Raw genomic sequence first — 23,397 nt, forward strand, 5'->3', positions numbered from 1 at the left:
TAGAGTGGAAGAGGAGTTAAATTATAATTAGTAATTTAATGCAAATTATTTAATCCTTTTGGAAAACTAAAACTGCAGCAGTTCTCCTTGAGCACAAACACATTTTCAAATCGGAGTTGTCCACAACGAGGAATGCGTAATTAATTCTTGCTTTTGGAATGCAGTTCAAAAGTATATACCTCATTTCCTTTAAGACTTTTTAGGGCCTCTTCTGGGTACCCAGAACTTGTTTTTATAGTGAAGTGACTTTGGTTTACTTATTCATTCATTAAAAATGTAGCATATACCTGTTCTACGCCAGGCACTGTGCTGGGCGTGAGACATTCAGAGTGGAACTGAACACCGTTCCTGCCTTTAAGTAGCTCTTTGCTCACAAAATACCTAATAAATTGAGAAATAATTGAAAATTGACTGTATTATATGTAGTATGTAAATATGTATTTCATATATAAATTGATATCCAAAGTTATATCTTTAGAATACAATAAATGATAAAATTTAAATCATTTTTTGCTCGTAACTTGAATATGCAAAAATTTGTTTTCTAACTCTAAAATGAAACTCTTGACAGTCATTGTGTGTATGTGTGTGTGTTTGTAATATTTTTCCTTGCAGTTTATGCCAGGAAATTAGATTAACTTGACAGATAATTGGGAGAATTACTGCTTTTTAACATGTATTATCAAAACATTTGTTTCTAAAATGTATACTTTTGTATATCTTGAATAAAGCAAGTTACGAATTATTGCTTATTCTTAGACCTTATTTGACCCTAATTTAATAGTTTATTCTTTATACAATAAGATCAATAGGTTGGGAAGGGTTTGTCGAGAGAGCCCTTAAAATTAGTCAGTCTTTTATATGAAGTTAATTGGCTCATTCTTCAAAATGTACTTTATAGTCTTCGAGGAAAGTTAATTCTGTCTTAGATACGTTCTTCTGCCTAAACATGGTGAAAGACAGCTTTTAATTACGTGTGTGTTAATAGCTAATGGGCACATCAGTTTAAGTGCAGGAAGGCATTCTTGCTTCCTTTCTAGGTTGCCAGCATATGGGTGACTTCAGAACGTATATGTGTTTGTGGAAAAACATCATCCTTTTCTTGTACGGTAAATGCAGGGGGAAATTATCAGAGTAGCCCAGTTGTGAACCAGGACAAGTGAAGGTAAAGAGAGGAAAGCTTAGGGGAATATGCAGAACCGAACGAAGAGAGTTCTGAAGATGACGCGATGAAGTACGAGCTAAAGAGAATTAGTTCACCAGGAGGCAACATCAGTATTGGAATCAGCTGCACAAAGGTGACAGCAAGATTTGGACTCAGCTAACATTTTTTGAAGTATGTATATGACATTCATTCCTGTGTTGTCACATAAATGTCGAGCTTGAAGTAAGTCAACAGCAAGTGATTTTCCATGTGGAATCTAGGAAACTGAGGACATTTTTGAGGATGTGAGCTGTATAGTGGATGGCATGGTGCTAGGTGCCTTCATTAGTGTAAATTAGAAATGAAACAAGCAAATGACATACTGCTCAATGGCTGTAAAAACAAGACAGGAACCCCTGAGTGGAAGGCACGAGAAGAATCACTAGAAAGAAGCAAAGTGTCTTTTCTTACAGAAAATACTTCTTAGTGCTCTTAAAGTTGTAATTTAATATCTTTTTTCCTCTCATAGTGGAAGGCTCATGATGGCATTATTTTAAAAGTAGATTGGAACTCAGTTAATGATCTTATTTTATCTGCCGGCGAAGACTGTAAATATAAGGTATGTAATGTTTAAATTTATCATATGGTTGAGAGAATCAAATTTGGGTGAAAAGTGTTTAGCATATGATAATATTCTTTTAGTTCCTCACCTTAACCATGTCTTTTAACTGGTAATTTAGCAAATTTTTATTTTATATTTTAAAGTGTTATTTAATAATTTTAACTGTTATTTTAAATTGCTGATTGCATAAAGATGATCTCATTGACCTATAGAATTTGATTTAAAAAGTAGCAACATATAGTTCCTCATTTTAGTGACTCAGCGTTAATCTAATAAGTTCTAAAAAATCAACGCTACTAGTTGATTTACTTCAGACCATGATAGTTTGTGGGAAAGAATAAGATTTAATGTAACAATACAAGAAATTTAGTTGAAATAAACACTTTTAGGGAAAGGTGATAGAGCACTTATTGGACAAGAAAAAATTTAAGCACAAAACTAAACATTTCAGAACTTTAAAATAGTAAATTAAAATTTATTGTGGTAAAAATATGTATAACAAAACATTTGCCGTTTCAACATTTTTTACTTGTACAGTTCTGTGACATTAATTACGTTTTTCTTATCTTCTCCATCACCGTTCTCCATTTGCACATTTTTCCATTATCCTTAACAGAATCTCAGTGTCCTCCAAGCAGTGACTCTCCCTGAGGACTCATGCCCTAGTAACCACTAATAAACTTTGCTCACTATACATTTGCCAAATTCTAGATATTTCATGTAAGTGGATCATATAATATTTGTCCTTTTTTCATCTATGTTGTAGCATGTATCAGAGTTTCATTTCTCTTTATGGCTAAGTAATGCTGTGTTTTTGCATATGTCTGTCACATTTTGTTTATCCATTAATGGATATTTAGGTTGTTTCCATCTTTTAGCTATTGTGAAGAGGGCGCAGTGAACATGCTGTGCGAGTATCTGTTGCGTTTCTGCTTTCAGTTCTTTGGGGTCTGTCCCTAGAAATGGAGTTGCTGGGTCATACGGTAATGTTTGTTTAGCTTTTTGAGGAATTGCTTTCCACAGTGGCTGTACCATTTTACAATTCCACTAGCAATGGATGACAGTCCCAGTTTTTCCACATCCTTGTCAATGTTTCCTGTCCTTTTGATGATAGACATCCTGTTGGAGGTGAAATGGTGTTCGCTGTGGCTTTGAGTTGCATTTCCCTATGGCTTTGAGTTGCATTTCCCTAATGACTAATGATGTCAGTCATCATTTCATGTGTTTGTTGCCCATTCGTATATCTTCTTTGGCAAAATAGTAAGCCTTTTGCTCATTTCTTGATTTTTTTTTAAATATTAAATTTAAAAGGACTTAAAATGGGTAGATTTTATGTTTAATGAAAGATTTAGTAAAATCTGAAATTATGGTGTTATCATAAAATGTATTCTTTTTGAGATATTAGGTTTCAAGGAACACTACTTTTTTTTCCCCTTGCACGAGAGTATAAAACAAAAACAAAAGTAAAGGTATTTAATTACTAATATTTTAAAGTGATGATTTCTAAGTCTCGATACTTTACTAGAGGACAAACTTGTTTGTAATAATGTGGTGGCTGTTAGAAAAGATAAAAGAATTACTTGCTTTTGTAGGTGTGGGACAGTTATGGCCGCCTGCTGTACAGCTCACAACCTCACGAGCACCCTATCACCTCAGCTGCCTGGGCTCCAGGTGGAGAGTTATTTGCTGTTGGATCGTTTCATACTTTACGCTTGTGTGATAAAACTGGGGTAAGTTACCGTGGTGAGCAGCCACGGATGTGCTGTTGTAAATGTGGAACGCACAACACACGTGGCCCTATAAATGTGGAACGCACAACACACGTGGCCCTGTAAATGTGGAACGCGCAACACACGTGGCCCTGAAAATGTGGAACGCGCAGCACACGTGGCCCTGTAAATGTGGAACGCGCAGCACACGTGGCCCTGTAAATGTGGAACGCGCAGCACACGTGGCCCTGTAAATGTGGAACGCGCAGCACACGTGGCCCTGTAAATGTGGAACGCGCAGCACACGTGGCCCTGTAAATGTGGAACGCGCAGCACACGTGGCCCTGTAAATGTGGAACGCGCAGCACACGTGGCCCTGTAAATGTGGAACGCGCAGCACACGTGGCCCTGTAAATGTGGAACGCGCAGCACACGTGGCCCTGTAAATGTGGAACGCGCAGCACACGTGGCCCTGTAAATGTGGAACGCGCAGCACACGTGGCCCTGTAAATGTGGAACGCGCAGCACACGTGGCCCTGTAAATGTGGAACGCGCAGCACACGTGGCCCTGTAAATGTGGAACGCGCAGCACACGTGGCCCTGTAAATGTGGAACGCGCAGCACACGTGGCCCTCAGTCTTTAAAAAGCGTTTTCAGCGAATGCGTCTGACTGAATCTTTCTTGTTCGTCTTCTTAATACCTTGGTTCAGTCAATTCCAGATTTATGGGACCACATGAACTCTTTAAGTGTGGAGAACAGGCATGTTCTCCACGGTTTGTCTTTCTGGAGGTACTTATTTTGAACATGATTCTGAAGGATGGATAAAGTATTAAAATTTATGCCAAACCAATATGGAGAGTGTAGTTTTAAACTTTTTTTTTTTTTTTTTTTACTCTCAACATGTTTCATAAAATAATTTTAGTTGCATATTTTTGGTAAGGAATTAATTATAAAAAATATGGTTGTTTTAGAACCAAAGGACATCTTTCTGTTTGTCAGTAATTCATATTTAAATACTTGTGAGAACTGAAAGGAGGAAGCGGGCTGACTCATTGAGGGGGAGAGTAAGTGGGAGTATGGAGTAAGGTGTATATAAGCTTATACGTGACAGACTGACTTGATTTGTAAACTTTCACTTAAAGCACAATAAAAATTATTAAAAAATAAATAAATAAATACTTGTGAGAATTTTTCCTCAAAAGAGAATATGCTATACTTCATACAAATTCTGTTTAGAACCTAGGCAGACAGCCAAGCTCAGTGGCCTCTCCCCACTCTCCACTGTCTGCAATGCCCCAGAAGCAGCAGCATCGTGAGCGAGGCTGTCTCTACTCCTCCTAGCTACGAAGAGATCACGTAACTGTGGCTCATTTTCCTCAAATACAAAATAAGACAGTTAACTTAGACTTTTTTAGAGCTTTATTAATGATGTATTAAGTATTCTGGATATTTATTTTCTAGCACATAAAATATAAGGTTCTTTGTCTGGCTTTGGAAACCCTCTGAAGCTTGGTGCCATGAAATGCGTTCAGTCTTTTCTCCCCCAACTCCCTGATGAGTATCTGTGCCCAAGTCAGGCTGGACACTGGCTCTTGGATCTTTCCTGACCCTGACAAATGTCCTCGGTCCTGTTCTCCTCTCATGGAATGCTCTCACTTCTGTCCTAAACTTACTGAGTTCTACCCAGCCTTCAAGGTTGATCTCATTTATAGGCAGTTCATAGTTCATTTTTTTTTTTCCTTAATTTTTCCTCACCCTAGGTCTCTTCTCAGGATGTTAGATCAAATCATCCCATCACTTAGGAACTTTTACCTCTGATTGTTTACCAGTGATCCCAATGCTATAAAATATGTAGTCCCATCTTCACAATTTATTATGCTCTTATGTACTTTACTTTCATGTATATTATTTTTGATTCCCTAGATAGTTTATAATATCCCATAGCTTAATTATTCTATACCTATTATCTATACAAAATAGTAGATACTGTGTAATTTATTAATAACTTTAAGCATAATAATTTTAGTTTGCTATTTAGATGGAAATATGTTAATATTTTAAGTTCAAACTGGGGCAATAGGTTGATCTGAGTAACTGAATTAAAGATTTACCTCACTAAGCACCAAGTCTTTTTTTAGAATGTTAAATATTCTAGAAAAATAAACTTTCTAGAAGAATTTTGCTTTTACTACATTCATCTGAATAGACTGAATAGAATGTAATGATTTTTTTGAGAATTGAGATTGATTTTTTTTTACATAGTTTCTATTTATTGAACATTGACCATATGCCAGGAATGTGCTATATACCCTTTATATGTATGTATATTATCTCATTGCGTCTTCACAATCTTAAAGGTAGGTATTATTATCCCATTTTTTTTTTTAGCATCTAATCTTCAATATGTAAGAAATTTAGACTTGTTCTGAGCATAGTAATTTTTTTTTTACATTTTTCATTTAGTTATTTATTTATTTTAATTTATTAACTTTTATTGAGCTTCCAGTGAACATTTACAAATCAAGTCAGAGTGTCACATATAAGTTTATATACACCTTACTCCGTACTCCCACCTGCTCTCCCCCTAATGAGTCAGCCCTTCCAGTCTCTCCTTTCGTGACAATTTTGCCAGCTTCCAACTCTCTCTATCCTTCCATCCCCCCTCCAGACAGGAGATGCCAACACAGTTTAAAGTGTCCACCTGATATAATTAGCTCACTCTTCATCAGCATCTCTCTCCTACCCACTGTCCAGTCCCTTTCATGTCTGATGAGTTGTCTTCGGGAATGGTTCCTGTCCTGGGCCAACAGAAGGTTTGGGGACCATGACCGCCGGGATTCCTCTAGTCTCAGTCAGACCATTAAGTATGGTCTTTTTGTGAGAATTTGGGGTCTGCATCCCACTGATCTCCTGCTCGAGATTGATATTTTAAATATATATTAATACACTCAATAGATATTAAATGCATACTACTCATCAGACAGTGTTTGAAAACCTGGGGATAGAATAATGAAAAAGGTGTAAAGACTGTCACTCAGGTTGTTACAACTGGTAGAGAATCAGACTTTAAAACTTACAGTACAGTGTGTTAAGTGTTTGCATTGATGGGGGCACGGTGGGCAAATCCCACCTTTATTGCTAACTTCATGGTAAGCATCAGCATAAGTCCCGTTCCTACCTGGAAATGGATCCAGTCCTCACCTTCCCACTTCTCCATCCTTGTTGCCAGCCACTCCAAGCAGCACTCTCTCCCCTCCCCAGCCACCTGGGGCTAGGCCAGGGTGCTGGCTGCAAGCTTGGGAGTTCATATAATTCCCTCCATTTTAGATCAACTGGCCCCTTCTCTCTTTCATCCCTAGCCACCTGGGGCTAGGTCAGAGCATACAAGTTAAAAGGACACGGTCCTTCAGACTGCCAAACAGGCAGACACCGGCCCTTGTGGGCTGTCTCTGCCCCTGTGGGTTCAATAATTCCCTGTAGTGACTCACAGGATTCATGGAGAGTATCCATGTATAGTCACAGATTTATTATAACCAGAAAGGATACAAAGAAGAGACAAATAGGGTGAGGTCAAGAGGGATTCCAGCAGTGCTTCCATGTCCCCAGGGATGCATGACCCTCCTGAGAACAAATGTTGTCACCAGCGAGGAAGCCCCACCTGAGCCTCTGTGTTCTAGGGCTTTTATAAGCCAGTCCATATGCTCCTTTGTTAGTTACTGGGTAGGCCGCCTAGCCAGACCAGCATCTCAGGGTTGTCAGTTACTTGGAGGAAATCTCTAAATTGTGTTTTTAAAAACCGAGGGCAAAAGGCCACAGAAGGGAACTGGTTGTACCATAGTGCTATACAGGAGACTTATACAAGCACTGTGAGGTGTCACAGAGCCTAACTCTGCCTGCAGGCATTGATTGGAAATACTTTCTAAAGGCAGTGACGTTTGAGCTGTGGCTTAAAGACTTAAAGGCATTGTTAGGTGCCGTTGACTTGGTTCTGACTCTTAGTGACCCTATATATGAAACACTGCCTGGTCCTGCGCCATCCTTACAATTGTTGTTACACTTGAGCCCGTTGTTGCAGCCACTGTGTCAGTCCATCTCCTTGAGGGTCATTCTCTTTACTTTACAAGCATGAGTCCTCTTCTGGGGACTGATCCCTCCTGACAACATGTCCAAAGTATGTGAGATGCAGTCTCACCGTCTTCGCTTCTAAGGAGCATTCTGGTTGTATTTCTTTCAAGACAGATTTGTTCATTCTTTTGACAGTCCATGGTACGTACATTCAATATTCTTCGCCAACACAATTCAAAGGTATCAGTTCTTCGGTCTTCTTTATTCATTGTCCAGATTTCACATGCATATGATGTGACTGAAAAAACCATGGCTTGGGTCAGGCGCACCTTAGTCTTCATTTGTTGAATTAATAATGGTAATCATTTACCCAAGACCAGATTTTGTGGAAGGATATCAGTGCTAGTTATTATAGGAATCTGGTCCTCAGGATTGATCTACAGCATTGTCTACAGATTTTATTTAGTAGAGAGATAGTCACAAATTTGTAGTTGAGTGTAGTGTTTCTTAATCACCATTTTATTAAAAATTCTTATCTAGGCTTCCTTGACAGAAATAGGATAAGAGTTTATTTTAGTGTAAGCTTCAAAGAATGATCGTATAAAATTTCAGGTTGCTTATCAAAGTATTAAGCCTAGAAAAATGTTATTTTGTTTTGTTTTGTTTTCCAAGAAATGTTTCTAGTGGTGGAAAGGAGCTGGATTGCATGGAAGCTGGTAATAATAGATTTAGCTTTTGTTTTGAATGCATTTCTTACTGTGCAAATATGTAACTTTATCAGTGATATGAATATTTGAAAAAGCAGAAATTCTTATTTTTTTCTGTAGGTACATTACTCCAAACTAATTATTGTATGTTGTTAGCTGTCTTTGAGTCTGCTCCTGACTCAGGGTGAACCCATGAACAGCGAAATGAAATGCCTGTCTTAGTTGCTCTAGAGATTGAAATATATATACTTATCACATTCGATTGTTATCAACAATTTACCACTTTAATAGAAATAAATGTAGAAACGTCACCACCAATTAGGTTCTTTTATGCTTTCTTCCTTTATGATATTAAATGTTACCTCTACATACATTGAGAACCACATCAATGTAATACTTTTTGCTTTCAAGTATCAAGCATAACTTTAAATACTCGAGGAGAATAGTAGCTTGTTGTATTTATGTAGACATTTACTCCTTTTGTTGCTCTTTCTTTATTTTGTTTTCATTTACTTTCTACCTGAAGAACTTCTTCTAGCAGTTCATTCAGAGCAGGTCTGCTGATGACAACTTCTCTTAGTTTTTCTTTATCTGAGAAGGTCCAGAGGGACATTTCTGATGAATATAGAATTCTGGATTGACATTTCTTTTCTTTCAGCATTTGAAAATGTTATATCACTTCCTTCTGGGCTCCATGGTTTCTGATGAGAAATTCATTGTTGTTTGAGTTGTTGTTCCCCTATACGTGGTGCCTCATTTCTCTCTGGCTGCTTTCAAGGTTTTTTCTTTGTCTTTAGTTTTCGGAAATTTGATTGTGATGTATCTCAGCATGAATTTCTTTGGATTTTCTCAACTTCCTGAGTCTGTAGGGTTATGTCTTTCATCAAATTTCAGAAGTTTTCAGATATTATTTCTTTAAATGTATTTTTAGCTCCACATTCTCTCTTCTCTTTCTGAGACCCCAGTCTTTTGTTATAATCCCACAGGTGCTGGAGGCTCTGTTCATTTTTTGCCCTTCAATTTATTTTTCCTCTGTTGTTCAGATTGAATAATTTTGTACTGATGTGTCTTCAAGTTCATTGATTCTTTTCTTTGTCATCATTCTGTTCTTAAATCTATCCAGTGATTTTGTTTTTTTTGGTTATTGTATTTTCAGTTCTAAAATTTCCATTTGATTCTTCTTTATATCTTGTTTCTTTTCTAAGAGTTTCTATTTTTCCATTTGTTTCAAGAGTGTTTGTAATTGCGTTAGAGAGCATTTTTATGATGTTGTTCTTGCTAGTTGCCATCGAGTCAGTTCTGCCTCATAGTTACCCCGAGTGTGCAGAGTAGAGCTGCTCCACGTTGTTACCAAGGCTATGACGTTTCAGAAGCAGATTGGCAGGCCTGTCTTCCAGATTTGTATGACAGGAGCTTGAAAGCCCTTATGAAATAATTCCAGCATCTATGGCAACTCAGTGTTGGTGTCTGCTGATTTTCTCTGCTCATTTGAGTTGAGAATATTCTGTTTTTTGGAATTAACAAATAATTTTTTATTGTATTCTAGACATTTTTAATATTATGAGACTGTAGTTTCTATTTAAATCTTATATTTTAGTAGGGACTTATGATTATAGGTTCAGAACTCATGTCCTGGCTTACTTTTGTGGATTGTAAGTTTAAATATCAACTTAGTTTTCAACGCTATTGCAGTACTGTTCTGGCCTTTCCTGGTTGTTTTCTACCCAGCAGCAAATTTGAAATCTAGGTGGCATTTCACACCTTAGTTCAGTTTTCATAGTTTTGCTGTGTAGATTCCGGTCAGTTTCATGCACAGGCTGCTTGGTAGCATTCCAGGGACTTCATATATAGGTTTAAAGAATCCCTTTCTTTGGCTCCATCCTGTCCATAATCCTCTGCCCACTTTCTTGTTGAGAGGGGACTGGGCACTGCCTCTTTGCTGTCATTTAGTGCAAGGCAGGGGTAATAAACAGGGCCCCACTCCAAGATCTTCTTGGTGCCCATTAGGAAGGGCCATTGCTTCATTACTACAGAACTGGGGTGGTCCATAGCACCATGTGGGGAGGGGGAGGGGCACTGCCCTTGCTCACTTTGGTGCAGGGTGGGAGTAGTTGACAGGGCTCCATCTCACTGTCTCAACAGCACCCAGTGCCCAGTGCACTGAGTACCGTGGCTTGTTTTATGGTGTGTGCCTAAAATAGGGTGGTTATGTCCTGTCCTGCAGGGCTTCCCTGGCAACCTGGTCCTTTGGCTAGAGAGAATGGGCTTCATTTAGTTCTTATTTGGCCTGTGCCCATTGGTGTTTTGGAACATGGGCTGCTTTAGCTTGCAGACCAGGATACACAGGCAAATAAACACAAGACAGAAGCCCATGGAACTCACCACTGGGTTGTCCTTTGAGTCCCAAGGTCCCAGTTTTCCCTAGCCAGTTTTTCCCTACAGGGCATACAAAGAAGCAGGAAAGCATGGCCCATTCACAGGAAAAAAAGAACAGAAACTGAGGAAGCCCAAACATTGAACTTACTAGACAAAAGCTTTAAACCAGCAGTATTAAATACGCTCAAAGAGCTAAAAGAAACTGTGGGCAAAGGAGTAAAGGAAACCAGGAGAACAATGTCTGAACAAATAGAAAATATCAATAAAGAGTTAGAAATTATAAAAAGAAACCAAATAGAAATTCTGGAGCTGAAAAAATGAGCAAATGATCAAAGAAGTGAAAATGCCCCCAGACCCAAAACCCATTGCCGTTGAGCCAGTTCCTACTCACAGCGACCCTAGAAGACAGAGCAGAACTGCACCGTAGGGTTTCCAAGGCTGTAATCTTTATGGAAGCAGACTGCCACATCTTTCTCTGTGGAGTGGCTGGTGGATTCAAACCACCGACGTTTTGGTTAGCAGCGGAGTATTTAACCACTGTGCCTCCAGGGCTCCATGGAAATGCCCCCGGGGAGGGAGGCGGAGCCAAGATGGCGGAATAGACAGACACTTCCTATGAGCCCTCTTTACAACAAAGATCCGAAAAAACAAGTGAAACAAGTATATTTGTGATAAGCTGGGAGCCCTGAGCATCAAAGGCAAGCTCAGACAACAAACTGAGGGGCAGGGGGAGGAAGAGACTGTTCAGAAGTGGAGAGGAGTTACCAGATCTGAATCGCAGGGAGCCCTCAGGCACCATTCCCAGAGCGGTGGCAGCGGTGGCGGGCTGGTACTAGCGTTCGGCTGCAGTTTCCTTAGGGAGAAGCAGCCAGCCACACAGCCTACTCACACCTCCGGAACCTGAGAAGAACGCCGCTCGTGGCACAAGCTAAGTACTTGCGTATATTTTACCGCACCCCACCTCCATCCCCAACCCAGCTTCAGCGGCTGAATCCCCGGGCCTGAGATAGGCCCTGTTGAGTACCTAAAGCCATCCTCCCGGCCTTGGGGAAGGAAAAGATTTGCAATTGGGGGGAAAAGATAATTTGCTAGCTCTACTAACCGGGGGAGCTCAGGACAGAAATGGCTCCTGTCTAGGCATAAACCGTCCGTGGACCTTGAGTACCTTTCCCTTCTGCATGGACCTGTGTGTTGGCAAACTCCAACCATTTCAGCTGTGCAGTGGAGAGGTGGGTGTTTGACGTTTGCCATTGCTTTGCCTATTGAACAAGGTCCTCATCTACCCACATCAGGGACCTAAGGACTGGTAGCTCCACTCAGGTCACCCAGCCACCCACAACAGTGGTCAAAAGATAACTGGTACCTCCCAGTCCTTACAACCAAAAACTTTGGGTGCCCATGGTCTGTCTGAAGAACCCACCCACCTGCATGCTGTAAGGGACAGAGACACAATTTCCTCAGAGACACTCAGGGATCGGTTCTCAGCCCCCTGCCTTGTTCAGAGCGTGACCCCCTGCTGCAATCGGATAACGGTACATATACCAATTACCCCTGCCCCTCTAAGACTGTAGGACGGAGCCTGTACCACACACTTGATGATCAGCTACCTGGAAACCTGAGCTGAATTCATACAAGAAAACTGAATGGACTCCTAGACTGATATACCTGATAACAGCTCTTGCTAGCTGGGGACAGGACACCAGAGCTCCGAAGGCGAAAATAATCAAGCTAGCTCACTCAAGCAACCCATAGCGGTATACCAAAACAAAACAAAGCAAGCAGCTATGACACAGTAAGCAAACATAAACTAATACAATAACTTACAGATGGCTCGGAGACAACAGTCAATATCGAGTCACATAAAGAAACAGACCATGATCACCTCAACAGGCTCTCAAAACAAAGAATCCAGGGATCTTCTAGATGTAAGTGCATTCCTGGAATTACCAGACGCAGAATACAAAAGTGTAATATACAGAACCCTTCAAGACATCGGGAAGGAAATGAGGCAATACGCAGAACAAGCCAAGGAACACACAGATAAAGCAACTGAAGAAATTAGAAAGATTATTCAGGAACATAATGAAAAGTTTAATAAGCTGGAAAAATCCACAGACAGACAGCAATCAGGAATTCAGAAGATTAACAATAAAATTACAGAATTAGACAACTCAATAGAAAGTCAGAGGAGCAGAATTGAGCAAGTAGAAGCTAGAATTTCTGAACTCGAAGATAAATCACTTGGCACTAATATATTTGAAGAAAAATCAGAAAAAAGAATTAAAAAAAAATGAAGAAACCTTAGGAATCATTTGGGACTCTATCAAGAGAAATAACCTACGAGTGATTGGAGTACCAGAACAGGGAGGGATAACAGAAAATACAGAGAAAATTGTTGAAGATTTGTTGGCAGAAAACTTCCCTGATATTGTGAAAGATGAGAAGATATCTACCCAAGATGCTCATCGAACTCCACATAAGGTAGATCTTAAAAGAAAGTCACCAAGACATATTATAATCAAACTTGCCAAAAACAAAGATAAAGAGAGCATTATAAGAGCAGTGAGGGATAAATGAAAAATCACCTACAAAGGAAAGCCAATAAGAATAAGCTCAGACTGCTTGGCAGAAACCGTGCAGGCAAGAAGGCAATGGGATGACATATTTAAAAAATTGAAGGAAAACAATTGCCTACTAAGAATCATATATCCAGCAAAACTGTCTCTTAAATATGAAGGTGAAATTAAGACATTTCCAGATAAGCACAAGTTTAGGGAATTTGTAAAAATGAAACCAAAACTACAAGAAATACTAAAGGGAGTTTTTTGGTTAGAAAATCAGTAATATCAGATATCAACCTAAGACTAGAACACTGGGCAGAGCAAACGGAAGTCAACCCAGACAGGGAAATCCAAAAAAACAAAACAAGATTATAAAAAACAAAAAGTCCGAAACAGGGTAACAGCGATGTTATTATATAAAAGAAGACAACATTAAAATAATAAACAGGGAATAAGAAATGTAATCATACACCTTCCATATGGAGAGGAAAATACGGCAATACAAAGAAATAAAAGTTAGTTTTAAATTTAGAAAAATAGGGGTAAATAATCACAAAGAAGACAAACTATCCTACTAGTCAAAATAAAATACACGGGAAAACTAGAGACTCAGAAGAAACAAAATCAACAACAACGAAGATGAGGAAAGGAAAATATGTAAAGAAAATCTGCTCAGCACATAAAATCAAGTGGGAAAAAGAAACTGTCAACAACACACAAAAAAAGACATCAGTGATAGCACTAAATTCATACCTATCCATAATTACCTTGAATGTAAATGGACTAAATGCACCAATAAAGAGACGGAGAATGGCAGAATGGATTAAAAAAAAAGATCTGTCTATATGCTGCCTACAAGAGATGCACCTTAGACTTAGAGACACAAACTAAAACTCAAAGGATGGGAAAAATATATCAAGCAAACAGCAATCAAAAAAGAGCAGGAGTGGCAATATTAATTTCTGACAAAATAGACTTTAAAGTTAAATCCATCAGAAGGGAAAAGGAAGGACACTATATAATGATTAAAGGGACAATATACCAAGAAGATATCATTATATTAAATACTTACGCACCCAATGACAGGGCTGCAAGATACATAAAACAAACTCCATCAGCATTGAAAAGTGAGATAGACAGCTCCACAGTAATAGTAGGAGACTTCAACACGCCACTTTTGGTGAAGGACGGGACATCCAGAAAGAAGCTCAATAAAGACACGGAAGATCTAAATGCCACAATCAACCAACTTGACCTCGTAGACATATACAGAACAGTCCGCCCAACAGCAACCAAGTATACTTTCTTTTCTAGTGCACATGGAACATTCTCTAGAATAGACCACATATTAGGTCATAAAGGAAGCCTTAGCAGAATCCAAAACATTGAAACATTACAAAGCATCTTCTCTGACCATAAGGCCGTGAAAGTGGAAATCAATAACAGGAAAAGCAGGGAAAAGAAATCAGACACTTTGAAACTGAACAATACCCTGCTCAAAAATGACTGGATTATAGAGGACATTAAGGATGCAATAAAGAAATTCAGAGAATCCAATGAGAATAAAAACACTTTCTATCACAACCTTTGGGACACAGCAAAAGCGGTACTCAGAGGCCAATTTATATCAATAAATGCACACATCCAAAAAGAAGAAAGGGCCAAAATCAAAGAATTATCCCTACAACTTGAACAAATAGAAAGAGAGCAACAAAAGAAACCCACAGGCACCAGAAGAAAACAAATAATAAAAATTAGAGCTGAACTAAATTAAATAGAAAAACAATTGAAAGAATTAACAAGACCAAAAGCTGTCTTTTTTTTAAATAATTTTTATTGAGCTTTACGTGAACGTTTACAAATCAAGTCAGTCTGTCACATATAAGCTTATATATGCCTTACTCCATAATCCCACTTACTCTCCCCCTAACGAGTCAGCCCTTCCAGTCTCTCCTTTCGTGACAATTTTGCCAGTTTCTAACCGTCTCTGCCCTCCTATCTCCCCTCCAGACAAGAGATGCCAACACAGTCTCAAGTGTCCACCTGATACAAGTAGCTGACTCTTCATCAGCATCTCTCTCCAACCCATTGTCCAGTCCCTTCCATGTCTGATGAGTTGTCTTCGGGAATGGTTCCTGTCCTGTGCCAACAGAAGGTTTGGGGACCATGACCACCAGGATTCCTGTAGTCTCAGTCAGACCATTAAGTCTGGTCTTTTTATGAGAATTTGGGGTCTGCATCCCACTATTCTCCTGCTCCCTCAGGGATTCTCTGTTGTGTTCCCTGTCAGGGCAGTCATCGGTTGTGGCCGGGCACCATCTAGTTCTTCTGGTCTCAGGATGATGTAAGTCTCTAGTTCATGTGGCCCTTTCTGTCTTGGGCTTATAGTTATCGTGTGACCTTGGTGTTCTTCATTCTCCTTTGATCCAGATGGGTTGAGACAAATTGACGCATCTTAGATGGCCGCTTGTTAGCATTTAAGACCCCAGACGCCACACTTCAAAGTGGGATGCAGAATGTTTTCATAATAGAGTTTATTATGCCAGTTGACTTAGCAGTCACCTTAAGCCATAGTCCCCAAACCCCTGCCCTTGCTCCTCTGACCTTCGAAGCATTCAGTTTATTCAGGAAACTTCTTTGCTTTTGGTCTAGTCCAGTTGAGCTGACCTTCCCTGTATTGAATATTGTCCTTCCCTTCACCTAAAGTAGTTCTTATCTACTAACTAATCAGTAAATAACCCTCTCCCACCCTCCCTCCCTCCCCACCTCGTAACCACAAAAGTATGTGTTCTTCTCAGTTTATACTATTTCTCACGATCTTATAATAGTGGTCTTATACAATATTTGTCCTTTTGCCTCTGACTAATTTCACTCAGCATAATGCCTTCCAGGTCCCTCCATGTTATGAAATGTTTCACAGATTCCTCACTATTCTTATCGATGCGTAGTATTCTATTGTGTGAGTATACCACAATTTATTTAACCATTCATCTGTTGATGGACACCTTGGTTGCTTCCAGCTTTTTGCTATTGTAAACAGAGCTGCAACAAACATGGGAGTGCATATATCTGTTCGTGTGAAGGCTCTTATTTCTCTAGGGTATATTCCGAGGAGTGGGATTTCTGGGTTGTATGGTAGTTCTATTTCTAACTTTTTAAGAAAACACCAGATAGATTTCCAAAGTGGTTGTACCATTTTATATTCCCACCAGCAGTGTATAAAAGTTCCAATCTCTCCGCAGCCTCTCCAACATTTATTATTTTGTGTTTTTTGGATTAATGCCGGCTTTGTTGGAGTGAAATGGAATCTCATCGTAGTTTTAATTTGCATTTCTCTAATGGCTAATGATCGAGAGTGTTTTCTCATGTATCTGTTGGCTGCCTGAATATCTTCTTTAGTGAAGTGTGTGTTCATATCCTTTGCCCACTTCTTGATTGGGTTGTTTGTCTTTTTGTGGTTGAGTTTTAACAGAATCATATAGATTTTAGAGATCAGGCGCTGGTCGGAGATGTCGTAGCTGAAAATTCTTTCCCAATCTGTAGGTGGTCTTTTTACTCTTTTGGTGAAGTCTTTAGATGCAAAAGCTGTTTTTTTGAAAAAATCAACAAAATTGATAAACCACTGGCCAAACTGACAAAAGAAAAACAGAAGAGGAAGCAAATAACCGGAATAAGAAATGAGAGGGGCGATATTACAAAAGACCCAACTGAAATTAAAAGAATCATATCAGATTACTATGAAAAACTGTACTCAAATTAAAAAACCTAAAAGAAATGGATGAATTCCTAAAAACACACTACCTACCTAAACTAACACAAACAGAGGTAGAACAACTAAATAGACACATAACAAAAGAAGAGATTGAAAAGGTAATCAAAAAAATCCCAACAAAAAAAAAAGCCCTGGTCCGGACGGCTTCACTGCAGAGTTCTACCAAACTTACAGAGAAGAGTTAACACCACTACTACTGAAGGTATCTCAGAGCATAGAAAAGGACGGAATACTACCAAACTCATTCTATGAAGCCACCATATCCCTGATACCAAAACCAGGTAAAAACACCACAAGAAAAGAAAATTATAGACCTATATCCCTCATGCACGTAGATGCAAAAATCCTCAACAAAATTCTAGCCAATGGAATTCAACAACATATCAAAAAAATAATTGACCATAACCAAGTGGGATTCATACCAGGTATGCAGGGATGGTTCAACATTAGAAAAACAATTAATGTAATCCACCACATAAATAAAACAAAAGACAAGAATCACATGATTTTATCAATTGATGCAGAAAAGGCATTTGACAAAGTTCAACACTCATTCATGATAAAAAACTCTCAGCAAGATAGGAATAGAAGGAAAATTCCTCAACATAATAAAGGGCATTTATACAAAGCCAACAGCCAACATCACCCTAAATAGAACCTGAAAGCATTCCCCTTGAGATCGGGAACCAGACAAGGATGCCCTTTATCACCGCTCTTACTCAACATTGTTTTGGAGGTCCTAGCCAGAACAGTTAGGCTAGATAATGAAATAAAGGGCATCCAGATTGGCAAGGAAGAAGTAAAAGTATCTCTGTTTGCAGATGACACGATCTTACACACAGAAAACCCTAAGGAATCCTCCAGAAAACTACTGAAACTAATAGAAGAGTTCAGCAGAGTATCGGGATACAAGATAAACATACAAAAATCAGTTGGATTCCTCTATACCAACAAAAAGAACGTCAAAGAGGAAATCACCAAATCAATGTCATTTACAGTAGCCCCCAAGAAGATAAAATACTTAGGAATAAATCTTACCAGAGATGTAAAAGACTTATACAAAGAAAACTACAGTACAGTTCTGCAAGAAACCAAAACAGACTTAAGTGGAAAAAGATACCTTGCTCGTGGATAGGAAGACTTGACATTATAAAAATGTCTCTTCTACCAAAAGCGATCTATACATTTAATGCAATTCCTATCCAAATCCCAATGACATTCTTTAATGAGATGGAGAGACAAATCACCAACTTCATATGGAAGGGAAAGAGGCCCCGGATAAATAAGGCATTACTGAAAAAGAAGAACTAACTGGGAGGTCTTACTTTACCTGATTTTAGAACCTATTATACCGCCACAGTAGTCAAAACAGCCTGGTACTGGTACAACAACAGATACATAGACCAATGGAACAGAATTGAGAATCCAGACATAAATCCATCCACATACGAGCAGTTGATATTTGACAAAGGCCCCAAAACAGTTAAATGGGGAAAAGACAGTCTCTTTAATAAATGGTGCTGGCATAACTGGATATCCATCTGCAAAAAAATGAAACAAGACCCATACCTCACTCCATGCACCAAAACTAACTCAAAATGGATCAAAGACCTAAGTATAAAATCTAAAACGATAAAGATCATGGAAGAAAAAATAGAGACAACATTAGGAGCCCTAATACATGGCATAAACAGTATACAAAACATTATTAAGAATGCAGAAGAAAAACTAGATAACTTGGGAGCTCCTAAAAATCAAACACCTATGCTCATCCAAAGACTTCACCAAAAGAGTAAAAAGACTACCTACAGACTGGGAAAAAGTTTTTAGGTATGACATTTCTGATCAGCGCCTGATTTCTAAAATCTATGTGATACTGTAAAAACTCAACTACAAAAAGACAAATAACCCATTTAAAAAATGAGCAAAAGATATAAATAGATACTTCACTAAAGAAGACATTCAGGTAGCTAACAGATATATAAGGAAATGTTCACGATCATTAGCCATTAGAGAAATGCAGATCAAAACTACAATGAGATTTCATCTCACTCCAACAAGGCTGGCATTAATCCAAAAAACACAAAATAATAAATGCTGGAGAGGCTGTGGAGAGATTGGAACACTTCTACACTGCTGATGGGAATGTCAAATGGTACACAACCACTTTGGAAATTGATTTGGCGCTTCCTTAAAAAGCTAGAAATAGAACTACCATACAATCCAGCAATCCCACTCCTTGGAATATATCCTAGAGAAATAAGAGCCTTTACACAAACAGATAGATGCACATCCATGTTTATTGCAGCAGTGTTTACAATAGCAAAAAGATGGAAGCAACCAAGGTACCCATCAGCGGATGAATGGATAAATAAATTATGGGATATTCACACAATGGAATATTACGCATCGATAAAGAACAGTGAGGAATCTGTGAAACATTTCATAACATGGAGGAACCTGAAGGCATTATGCTGAATGAAATTAGTCAGTTGCAAAAGGACAAATATTGTATAAGACCACTAATATAAGAACTTGAGAAATAGTTTAAACTGAGAAGAAAACATTCTTTTGTGGTTACAAGAGGGGGGAGGGTGGGATAGGGGTGCTCACTAATTAGTTGGTAGATAAGAACTACTTTAGGTGAAGGGAAAGACAGCACACAATACAGGGAAGGTCAGCACAACCGGACTAAACCAAAAGCAAAGAAGGTTCCTGAATAAACTGAATGCTTCGAAGGCCAGCGTAGCAGGGGCAGGGGGCTGGGGACCATGGTTTCAGGGGACATCTAAATCAGTTGGCATAATAAAATCTATTAAAACATCCTGCATCCCACTTTGAAGAATGGCGTCTGGGGCCTTCAATGCTAGCAAGCAGCCATCTAAGATGCATCAATTGGTTTCAACCCACCTGGATCAAAGGAGAATGAAGAACACCAAGGACACGAGGCAATTACGAGCCCCAGAGACAGAAAGGGCCACATGAACCAGAGACTACATCATCCTGAGACCAGTAGAACTAGATGGTGCCCAGCCACAACCGATGACTGCCCTGACAGGGAACACAACAGAGAACCCCTGAGGGAGCAGGAGGGCAGTGGGATGCAGACCCCAAGTTCTCATAAGACCAGACTTAATGGCCTGACTGAGACTAGAAGGACCCCAGTGGTCATGGCCCCCAGACCTTCTGTTGCCCCAGGACAGGAACCAATCCCGAAGCCAACTCTTCAGACAGGGATTGGACTGGACAATGGGTTGGAAAGGGATGCTGGTGAGGAGTGAGCTTCTTGGATCAGGTGGACACTTGAGACTGTGTCGGCATCTCCTTCCTGGAGGGGAGATGAGAGGGTAGAGGGGGTTAGAAGCTGGCGAAATGGACATGAGAGAGAGAGTGGAGGGAGAGAGGGGGCTGTCTCATTAAAAAAAATAGGGGGAGAGTAATTGGGAGTGTGTAGCATGGTGTATATGGGTTTTTGTGTGAGAGACCATGACTTGATTTGTAAACTTTCACTTAAAGCACAATAAAATTTATAAAAAAAGGAAAATGCCCCCAGAACTTAAAAGTATGTTCCTTCTCTGTACTAATAAGTTACATGCATTTAAACACCACAATGCTGTGCCATTTCTCACTCATCAAACTGGTGTGGAAAAACAGGCTTCCTCATAGAGCGTTGGGTGAGAGTGTTAATAGGGACAAGTTTTCTCAAGAAGAATTTGGTTGATCTATCAAGAGCCTCGAAACTTTTAAGCCAGCTGTTACACTCTCAAGAGAGTATAAAATGCTGTGAATATTCACTAATTTATTTTCACATTCAATTCATGAGTTCTTTCACGAATACTTACTGAGAGCCTATTACATGCCAAGCACTGCCTTAGGTGTTAAAGAAATAACAGTGAACAAAATAAAATCCGTGCTTTTGAGCATTTTTATTCCAGCAGATGAAAGACAGCAGACAAATAAATAAAATGAATGTATAATATGTTAGTTGGTAATAGTGCTATAAAGCTCAGGCTGGATCAAGGGGATGGCGTTGTTTTAGGAAAGGTGGTCAGGGGATGTCAAACACAAACTAAATGTACATTATCAAGTGGTTAGTACAAATGAGTTAGTTGTTGAATAAAAGTTAAAAATCATAGTGCCATAATTGTTTCCTAGATTTCCTAGTGAATTTTATTTTTACCTCAGATTTTTAAGAAACTCATGAGTCAAATATATAAGGTACAAACTTTCAAGTTAATATCAAAACCAAAACCAGACCAGTTACCATCGAGTCAGTTGGCATAAATAAATATGCAGACCATGTTAATGAAATACGTTACATTAAACGGAATAGGATTCAAGGGAAAAGATCTGAACGTTTAAAGCACCGGTGGTTACGTTTTAAATTAGCTGACGTAGTTGCTTTTGTTTATCAGCAGGTGGTGCTATTGCTTGTAGAGATAAGGCTTCTGTGTTTCTCAGTTTCTCGCCCTTGAATATTTATTTAATTAGTCATTATTATAGAGTAAAACCTGTGGACACCAGAACCTGTGTAAGGCGGAAACCTGTTAGAGAAGGAAAACTCAGATATTTTCCACTGAAAGGAACGGTATTAAAGTGGTATGCACCCCGTCGAAGGTAGAAAATTTGCAAGACCCGTAAAACAAGGCACTCCCTTGGAGTTCAGCTCTCACAGGTTTCACTGTAAAAAGACATTCATAAATGAATGATTTATCATTGATAAATTATTACAGTGATTCGTCATCTTCAGTAACTGGACTTACTGCTGTATGTAACTTTTCATGGTCAGTGACACATAAAATTTATTTTAAGACAAGCTAGAATTTGCTAATTCCTGGTACATGAGAGAATATTGATCTCAAAAATCAGTGTGCCTTAAAGAAATCCAGGAAACTTTGCATCTGTTTTCTCGTCCACTTAAACCTTGTTTGTGAATATACAATTTTATGGATTGAATTCATTGTACTTGGTTAAGATACATGCTTTTGAGAATTCTTTTAGTATATTTATATAAGGAGCCCTGGTGGCACAATGGTTAAGTACTCAGCTGCCAACTGAAAGGTCGGTGGTTCGAACCCAGTAGCAGCTCCACGGGAGAAAAGACCTGGCAATCTGCTCCTGTAAAGATTACAGTTTAAGAAACCCTATAGGGCAGTTCTCCCCTGTCCTACTGGGTTGCTGTAAATCAGAATTGACTTAACAGCACACAACAGCAAAAGAGGAAAGGGTGATGTTTACATTGAGAAGATTCTGTTAACTGTTTTTAACAGTCAAGTCATTTTCTTTTTAGTTTAAATGTCTCCTGCTTCCCTCTTGAGAAAGGTATAAACGATTTGACAGAATACAAGAGAAATGAACAAAGATCTGATCTCTTGCCTCAAAGAGATGGGACACCCTTTAATAAAGGATGTTAAGGTCAAACACTTGATAGAAACAGTCTCAGTTGTTACAGTTCTCTGTATTGTACTGTCTAGTATAATTGCTCATTTTATTTGATTTTATTATTCTTTAAATGTAGGCATAGCATTGGCATGTTTGTAGAGCTCTGGAGTCGTGACTGCAGAGGTAGGTTTGCAGAGCTGAAGAAGGCTCCTGGGCTTTCAGGTTCCTCATCTACAAAATAGATAATCCAGTGTGAGTCACCTCCAACTCACGACACCCCGTGTGTGTCAGACTAGAGGGTTTTCAACGGTGGGTTTTTTGGAAGCAGATCACCAGGCCTTTCTTCCAGCGTGCCTCTGGGTGGACTCAAACCTGTAACGTTTGGTTAGCAGCCTAGTGGGTTAACCATTTGCACCACCTGGGGACTCCTACAACATACATGGGCTGGACTAGTTGATCACTTCTCTTCCTCCAGCTCCGTAATTCTGTGATACCTTTTCCATGGGCGTTGAACATCCGCTTGTGTCCTCTCATGAGGAGTATTTAGTGTGTTGTTTGTATTTTAAGATAAGGTTGTTAATATATTCAGAAGCAACACTGCACACATGGCATGCCACAAGTGGGAAAAAATGAAGCAGTGCTGGAGAAGTATAAATGATCCTATACCTCCAGACTTACTCTACTTTTTACTATAGTTGTAAGTAAAAGAAACCATTAAGCAGAAAGGGGAATTGGCTATAAAGATACGGGGATATATTCCAGAAGTCTTGGGACGGATGCAACCAGCACCCAGGAACCGGAAACTGGAGTGTGAGCAGAACACAGACACGATTCTCTTGGTGTCGTTTCCTGTGCATCTGTCTGTGTCCTTTTCTTTCCCTGAAAATTGACCCTTTCTTTTTCTCAGTTTACATACTGGCAAGTGGCCAGTGATAACAGCTCTCAAGTGTACATCTTTTAGCCACTATGGAAAATGATATGGTACTTCTTTAGAAAGTTAGAAATAGAAATACCGTATGATTCAGGAATCCCACTCCTAGGAGTATATCCTAGAGCAA

The 23,397-nt window shown here is 39.1% G+C and overlaps 1 protein-coding gene across 1 annotated transcript in view; it reads left to right on the forward strand.

Moving 5' to 3' along the window:
• IFT80 (intraflagellar transport 80) overlaps nucleotides 1-23,397 on the forward strand; it is a 147,906-nt gene that overhangs the window by 56,058 nt on the left and 68,451 nt on the right. Inside the window, exons 7-8 of the mRNA XM_049867628.1 lie at nucleotides 1,674-1,763; nucleotides 3,359-3,496. Coding sequence (XP_049723585.1) covers nucleotides 1,674-1,763; nucleotides 3,359-3,496 — 228 coding nt within the window. The remainder of the gene's footprint in view (nucleotides 1-1,673; nucleotides 1,764-3,358; nucleotides 3,497-23,397) is intronic.

The sequence above is a fragment of the Elephas maximus genome, chromosome 23 (assembly GCF_024166365.1).
Source record: "Elephas maximus indicus isolate mEleMax1 chromosome 23, mEleMax1 primary haplotype, whole genome shotgun sequence".
Classification (NCBI taxonomy): Eukaryota; Metazoa; Chordata; class Mammalia; order Proboscidea; family Elephantidae; genus Elephas; species Elephas maximus.